The sequence below is a fragment of the Solanum verrucosum genome, unplaced genomic scaffold, assembly GCF_900185275.1.
Source record: "Solanum verrucosum unplaced genomic scaffold, falcon-dt-bn FXZP01000287.1, whole genome shotgun sequence".
NCBI classification, from domain to species: domain Eukaryota; kingdom Viridiplantae; phylum Streptophyta; class Magnoliopsida; order Solanales; family Solanaceae; genus Solanum; species Solanum verrucosum.
In genome coordinates, this window is record NW_026020292.1 from 1,144,322 (window position 1) to 1,152,545 (window position 8,224).

Genomic DNA, 8,224 nt, shown 5'->3' on the forward strand with positions numbered 1-8,224 from the left:
TGACATTCTCAAATTTTTAACCCACTCAATAATTTCACGTTTCTCATACAATGTGAATGAAAAGCTGGCTTTGGAATTAACTATTTTACCATTTTGTAATTCCTGCAGCCATAACTCTTTTCTCCTACAATATTCTTTTATGTCCATTCTAGCTTTTGGATTGTCTTTTGTCTTACCCTTAACATCCATCACTATGTTAAACAAATTGTCAAAGTAATTTTTTTCAATGTGCATCACATCTAGATTACATGTTGAAGCGGAACCAGATGGTTTACCTTGGTATTTTGACATCAAGAAGTACTTGGAGACCGGAATTTATCACAAGAATGCAACGTTCAATTAGAAGAAGTTGATACGCCGTATGACCCTCAATTTCTTTCCGAGTGGGGAAATCTTTTATAGGTGGACTCCAGATTTAGGCCTTCTCAGATGCGTTGATGCTAGTGAAGTTGCAAAGCTTCTTGAACAGATACATGCTGGAGTCTGCGGTACTCATATGAATGGGGTCACTTTGGCAAGAAAGATCCTTCGAGCCGACTATTTTTGGATGACTATGGAATATGATTGTTGCAAGTTTGTGAAGAAATATCATAAATGTCAGGTGCATGGTGATTTGATGCGAGTGCTGCCCCACGAACTCAATGATATGAGTTCACCTTGGCCATTTGTAGCTTGGGGCATGGATGTCATTGGTCCAATAGAGTCATCCGCCTCTAATGGACACAGATTCATTTTAGTTTCCATTGACTATTTAACCAAGTGGGTGGAAGTAGCTTCGTACAAATTGGTAACCAAGAAAGTTGTAGTTGATTTTGTTCGCAACAATTTGTTATGTAGGTTCGGAATACCGGAATCCATCATTATTAATAATGGAGCAAATCTCAACAGTCACTTAATGAGAGAGATATGTGAACAATTGAAGATTACTCACCGGAACTCAACCGCCTACCGTCCCAAATGAATGGAGTAGTAGAAGCCGCCAACAAGAACATCAAGAAGATTTTGAGGAAAATGATTGACAATCACTGAGGTTGGCACGAGATGTTGCCATATGCTTTGTTGGGTTACAGAACGACTGTCAGGACATCGATTAGAGCAATTCCATACTTGTTAGTATATGGAACACAAGCAGTTATACCTGCCGAAGTTGAGGTACCTTCATTGAGAATAAACCAAGAAGCTGAATTGAGTGATGCTGATTGGGTTCGCAAGTGGATTGATCAGTTAACATTGATTGATGAGAAGAGAATGGTCGATGTTTGTCATGGTCAACTGTATCTACATAGAATGATTCGTTCTTTCCACAAGAAAGTAAGAGCGAGGATATTTGAAATTGGTCAGTTGATCATCAAACACATTTTCCCTCATCATAATGAGTACAAAGGGAAATTTGCACCAAATTGGCAAGGACCCTATATGGTTCGCAAAGTGTTGTCTGGAGGTGCCTTGGTCCTGTCAGAGATGGATGGCACCGAATGGCCAAAACCGATCAACTCAGATGCTGTCAAGAGATACTATGTGTGAAGTTTCACTTTATATTTCTGTCATTTCCTTGTAATCGTTCTATTTGCTTATAACCGTTTTATCTTAAATTTTATCCCTCTTGTAATGAACTACGTCTGACCTGAATTCTCAAAAATGAGATATGTAGGCAGCCTATGTCGGCTTCGGGCACCCCTTTATCATCTTTTAATATTTTTCCTTATATCTGAACTACGTAGGCGGCCTATGTTGGCCTCGGTCGGTTCCTTTGTAAATTTCTTATTTTGTTAATCCTCGAGAAGGGGAACTACGTTTGACTTGATTCTTGCCTCAACGGGATACGTAGGCGTCATAACGACTCGGTCGTATCTCTCATAAAATTTCTATTTTTCATTGCAATAGAAACTGGGACAGAATTTTTGAGAGGATCTCCCAACAAAGTCGAGATCGAAGTTACTTGAGATTTGAAACTGGGACAGCTCAAAAATTTAGTGATTTGCTAACCAACGGTTCAAAATATGCCAAGACAGGTAACCGGGACAGAAATTTTTGAAAATGATCTCAAAAATTTCAACAAGGTTTATCAGCAGTTTAGAGCAACTTTGAATACTTTCCAACAAGTAATCAAATAGACCTCGAGACATCAACTTCAAAGGCGTTCATTAAGCCTAACGTGACATGACGCTTGGCAGTGACCTTTTCCAAAGTCTACTTTTTGAAAAATCTATTTTTCTTAAAACTTTTCCTCCATGTATCAATTATTTTCGCATAAAAATAGTTTGTCTTAACTATCAAGAGGCGGGAGATCGGAGATAGAAAGACAAGGAGCAGGCAACCGAAGAGATCGACACAAATCAGTTCACTTTAAACTAACAATTTTTCTGTGGATGTTGAAAAAGTTTTGTGCTTCTTATACCAAAGAATTGAGAATATGAGTAGCATTATTTCATTCAAATTCTTAGCAAATCGAGGTTCGTAATGAACATTGCAACTATGTTCGGAGATGGAACAAACAAACACCACGAAGAGAGCAATATTTTTATTTTTCAGCAACTAAAGATAGCTGGAAGATGTTTATCTGCATTATATTATCAAATATGATAATATTTCTTACCCTGAAGGTTATTTATATTGTATTGTCGAATGAGATGATATCACTATCTGGAGAGTCATTTATATCGTATTGTTGAATGAGATGATACTACTACCCGGAGGGTCATTTATATTGTATTGTCAAATGAGATGATACCACTACTCCAAGGATTATTTTTATTATATTGTCAATTGAGACGATACCGCCACCCAGAAGATCACATATATTGTCCGGTAAAACATTATATTCGTTCGGTACCCGGGATGGCATCATCAGAAAAGAAGATTCATGCATCTCGAGAAGAGATTCATGCATTGCAAGAGAAGATTCATGTGTCGCGGGAAAGAGATTTATGCATCTCGGGAAAGGAGTCATGCGTCACAAAAAAAAAAGTCATGCATTGCAAGAGAAAAGAGTCATGCATCGCAAGAGAAAGGAGTCATGCATCACAATAGAAGGAGTCATGCATTGCAAGAGAAAAGAGTCATACATTGCAAGAGAAAAAGTCATGCATCGCAAGAGAAAGGAGCCATGCATCGCAAGAGAAGAAATTATGCATCGCGAGAGAAAGATTCACCCGACACAAGAAGATCAACATTGACTGCATCATTTTTCTTAACAAAAACGACATTAAGAGAACCGTCAACAAACTACATCAGCCTATTTTATTACTTTGACACCAAAGGAAGAGTAAGATTATATTGCAAATATTAGACACAAGCTTTATTTGCTTTACGTCAAACCCGATGGGGTTGACGTCAAATGTTCAATGAAAGCAATTAAGTGTCAACACGATAAAAGACACCGTCTCCCATTCGAATTGTATTTTTTATGCTAATGAGTTTTATCTCAGTCTTTGTCGAGAGCATCCGAAAGGATGAATTCTCAAAACAAACCACAGATGCGGACGACATCAAAAGGATGCAGCACAACGTGAAATTTTTTCTTAGCAGCGAATCGGGACATAGTCCAAAGAGGAATGCCAAAGTCTTAGGACGCGAGCTGAGGAGTGACTTCCACCACAATCAAATCACACCCCTATCAGAAGACATATGGGTTTTCTTAGGTTTATCGGTTCCATTTTCGCATCCGAAAAATTTTGGGTCACCGGAAGCAACTTTCCAATCGGAGTGACAATGCTCTAAGAGTGTTGGAAATAATGTCAGTGTAAGTTCTTAATTGTGGGTGTGAAGCGCCACATTCATGGCTAAGAGGTTGCAAGCCTCCTTTTCATACTCGACTTACTTTGTCACTTTTTCCAAAACCAAAGGGTATCTTAAAATAAGAGATTCCCTTTTCCACCAATCGAGTCAAACTACAAAACAACCTGATTCCCTAAGTTGAAGGATATATAGGCGGGTTCAGGGTTGAAAACTCGACTGTATTGCAACATTCTCTCTTAAATTTTATTCTCGAGCATTCCGGTCTCTTCATAATTTGGTATCGGGATGACTTTTGAATTCTTTCAAAACCGTGCATCAAATCAAGCTTGCCGAACTACAAGTGGCCTAAATTCTCATATAGCCTGAGATATGTAGGAAACCCATTTTCGAGGTTCGGCCATACCTCCTAAAGTCCGTGCCAAAATCCCTTTTTAGAAAATATGAAAATGTGGTCGGTCAAAATTGGATTGGTCAATTTCATTTTCCTCGAATTTCTTGCATCAATTCGAGTAAAACGAGGGACAGTTGTTGACACCCAATTTTGACCCTCCCCGATAATAATTAATTTCTAAGCTTCTTAATTTTCAAACGTTTTAGAATAATTAGCTTTATAAAATTCAAATAGTTTCAAGGTTGGTTTAAATAATGTTAGCTGATTTTTGTAGTATTTTGAATAATAAATGTATTTCACATAATTATATAAGTAACTAGTATATTTGATAAATGTTTAAAAATCATATCAAAAGATTTCTATTCGTTAAAATAAATATTTTATTAATTTAGTTTTAGTTTGAATTATAGTTTTAATTTTGAATTAATTAGTTTATATGAAAATCGATTAGTTTATAATTAAGTTAATTATTTTATTTCATTAAGATTAAAAAACTCATAAATTAATTAATTAATTAATATTAGTTCGTCTTATTCGAGTCTTAATAATCTCAACTTGGCTATGTTTCGAATTCTGTTTGGCTATAATTGTAATCCAATGGCCATTTTCGCAATTGCAAATCTAGCTATCTCTTATCTCAATACTTGATCCTTGTTTAAGACCAAAGTTGGGCCATTTTTTAGTCCAATTTCCACTCAACTTCAGCCTTCCAAAATAATTTTCAGCATTTCCAGCCCACACAACATTCTCAATTAATACATAAACCAGCCCACTTTTGATACTCCTTAACCCGGCCCAATCCCCTTCTTTAACAAAGAGACCCAACAATACATACAACCGACAACAACAGCCACAGTACCAAACGACCCCACCTGCGTCCTCTTTCTTCTTCACTAACGTGTGAATGCGCTGTAAAACCTAGAAACGTCGACAGCGATACACGTCAAAATCAACAACAATACACAACAATCAAACGACGGAATCCACGGATAGAAGCAACCGCGTCTACCCTCACCAACTCGTTCCAGCCCTACTAGCCGCGTCCAATCGTTCTTGTGGCTACAAGATGGCGCCACGTCAAGCACAAGGAAGAGGGAATCAATCTAAGTCGTCCGCGCTACCCCCCTCCTCTGAATTTCCTGGGATTTTGGGGAAAATCTCGCACCAAGAACAACCTTTTCTCGTCCTTAGAAAATTTTTGAATTTGGGAATGGAATGAAATTTCCTATTTCATCCTTGTTCTCATCCGATTTCTCACCCTTTTCCTCCCAAAAATGAACCCCAATTTTTCCCATCTATATAAACCCCCTTCTTATTCACTGTTAGAGGTGGGAAAAATTTGAGAGGAAATACAGAGAAAAGGATTAAGAAAAAGTAGTAACACACTCCCGAATAGAGGAGTAAACTCATTCAGGATTTTAGTTTCGTGTCCTTTGGTGTCGTCCATTTCTCTCTCACACGTTCATTTGGAATTCGAGGTAGTTGCTTGTATTCTGTCCAGGTTCTTTGTTTCGCTGTTCGTGGTCAAGTTTCGTGGTAGAAGTTACGTTCCTCTGCTCAAGTTTCTCGTCCCCATTCGTTGCCCGGAAAAGGTAATCATTTACTCCGATAACTTTCTCTTCATCTCTTTTGATATTTGTTTCTGTTGATGTTGGAAAATCACTATTATGTTGGTTGTTCGCTAATTAGTTATTGTTGGATTGATGTTGTTTTGACATGAAGTACGTGTTCTTAATCGCTTTCATGGTTTAGTCGTAATATTGTTTTAAGGTTCTACGAAATTCTATCTAGTATGGTCGTTTCTGTCTTTCTTTGCTCGTATGCATTTTGATGTTCCCTTTCTTGAAACTAGTTCTTGAGTGTTATTAAATTTGTATTATTTCGTCCATGTCGTGTTAAGCATCAATTATGCTATATTTAGGGTCATCATTGTTTAAGGTTGCTCTTTTGTAGATTAGGTTTTTAAAGGGTCGATTTATGTGGTTGATATATATGATACAGTCGCATGCTTGTTCTAATCGTTTAGTTTTACCTATCTTTTGAATGTCTCTGTTGTCTTACTACGTAATGTAATGTGTTTAAACCAAGTTTTGTCTCCGGACAATCTAATTTTCAGCCGAAAATGACACATTTCAACTTGACTCGGTAGCATTCTTTTTCCCATGTCTGATTTTCGTTTTGTTCTTTATTTTGTACATTCCTGCTGTTTCAGTATAGTGCAGGGTCTTAGCATGTCTATTTTTTACTCTTGGCATATTTATCTAGGTACTTGTTTACTTATTTGGTCTTAGTCCTAGTATAGTAGTTTGATTTGATTTCCTGTTAGCAAAAATCGTGTTTGGATCAACATGTAGATAAGTTTCATAAAGTGTGGGATCTTGTTTATTTGTTCTTTACAGATATCAGCTTTAGCTTCTTTTCCTCTAAATTTGTTGCCTTAATTTCGTGCCTAATTAGTATGATCTTCTTATTAAATGAAGTTTGGAATCAATTTTAATCTCGGAATAAGTTATTGTATTGCTTTATTGCGAACCTTGATAAGAATTCTTAATTTTTTTAGCCTGAAAATTTTTCTAAGTCTGCTCATTCTCTACTGCCTTATGATTGCTACTCTAAATTGGTTTATTATAAATTGTTGTTGTTGGCTGATCACTGCTTTTAATGCATTAGTGTATTTATGTGGATATATTATTATTTTTCCTCTCATGCCTGCTTTACTTGGTTTTTGCTATTATTAATTGCTAATCAAAAATTGTCTCGTGCCTGTGGTGATATTTAGGTAGTAGCATTTATTTCATTTTACTACTTTCTTATATTAAATCATTGAGTTATTACTTACATTTTATTAATTTTGTTTACATGTGAAATTTGTCCGAGTTCACTACGAACTCCTATCTTCTTCTTGCATTTCGAGAGAGCCATAAAGGCTAAAATTCCTTCTCCATCGAGTCAGCCAGCTGTAAAAAATTGATGTACAGGTCTCGGAGTTGAATGAATATGAAGCAGATTGGAGAATTGAAAAGATTGGGCCAAAGGCCCACGCTTTATTTCAGAAATTGTATTTTGTTATTTTGAGCTTAAGCCCTTGTCATTTTATTTCTTATTATCCTGTTAGAATTTAGGACAGGTGGAAAAATTGGGCCTAAGGCCCAAAGAACAAATTTTCATTACGTTAAACTAAGACAAGTGCAGGTGACTTGAATGGGCCAAAGGCCCAAAACGAGATTATGCCCAAGTACTGACCCAGACGGACAGAAAATCAGACTTGGGCCCATAGTTTCCTCTTTATTTCATTTATTTCATATTCGTTTATTCGTTGTTATTTTTTGTTAAGTTTAAGGCTACTACAATTTAATCCTCCGACAGATAGTCATTCTGAACTATTATTTTCAAAATCAACTAATGAGGCACTCATTTCTTTTGACCTTAAAACATAATTTTCAAAGTATGTAACTCAGGTAATATCCTAATATTTTCCCTTTTAAAATGGTCTTAATTTTCAAAACTACTTATTCACTCAATTCAATTTAAGTCAAATCATTTTAGCCAAATAATTAATTATCGGATAACCGCATGTTAGCGGGCATTTCGGGTGCTTTCAAACCCTTCCTGAAATGCTAATATGAACCCCGAACCCCCTTAAATATTTTCATCAGATTTTTTGTTTTTAATCTGTTGAAAAAATCGATTATCTTAATTTCCCTTTAAAAATTAAGTGACGACTCTTAAAACCAGTCTGAGTATATTTTTAAATAAAACAACATTGGTTCCTATTTTTCTGCACTTAAGTCATTGTAACTCACTTGTATAAAGAGAGCTTGCAGCAGTATAATAAAGTTACACTTGCTCGATTCCTTTTTGGGTATTCTCTGTCTTTCTAGTGAATATTTTGTAACAGGTTTGCGTACATTTTCTCTATAACAACAATTCTCCCAATGGGCTCATCGATATGTCCATCATGAGAAAACTTGAAGCATTCAAGTGTTATTACTGGCAACATTGTTGGATCAAGGGTAACTATTGATGTAGTGTAATATCTGTTTTGTGTTATGTGCTAGTTCGAAAAGAATAGGGCACGTTCAATCTATTACGCAT

The 8,224-nt window shown here is 36.2% G+C and overlaps 1 protein-coding gene across 1 annotated transcript; it reads left to right on the forward strand.

Annotated features, from left to right (window-relative positions):
- The first annotated feature begins 1,041 nt into the window (after window positions 1-1,041).
- Window positions 1,042-1,524, forward strand: LOC125834510 (uncharacterized). Its single transcript, XM_049513647.1, has one exon. It carries the CDS (start codon window positions 1,042-1,044, stop codon window positions 1,522-1,524), a length of 483 nt encoding a protein of 160 aa, XP_049369604.1.
- Window positions 1,525-8,224: the final 6,700 nt, after the last annotated feature.

Bases quoted from the DNA above. Each gene is read 5' to 3' on its own strand.
- LOC125834510 (XM_049513647.1), top strand. From the start codon at position 1,042: ATGTTGCCATATGCTTTGTTGGGTTACAGAACGACTGTCAGGACATCG.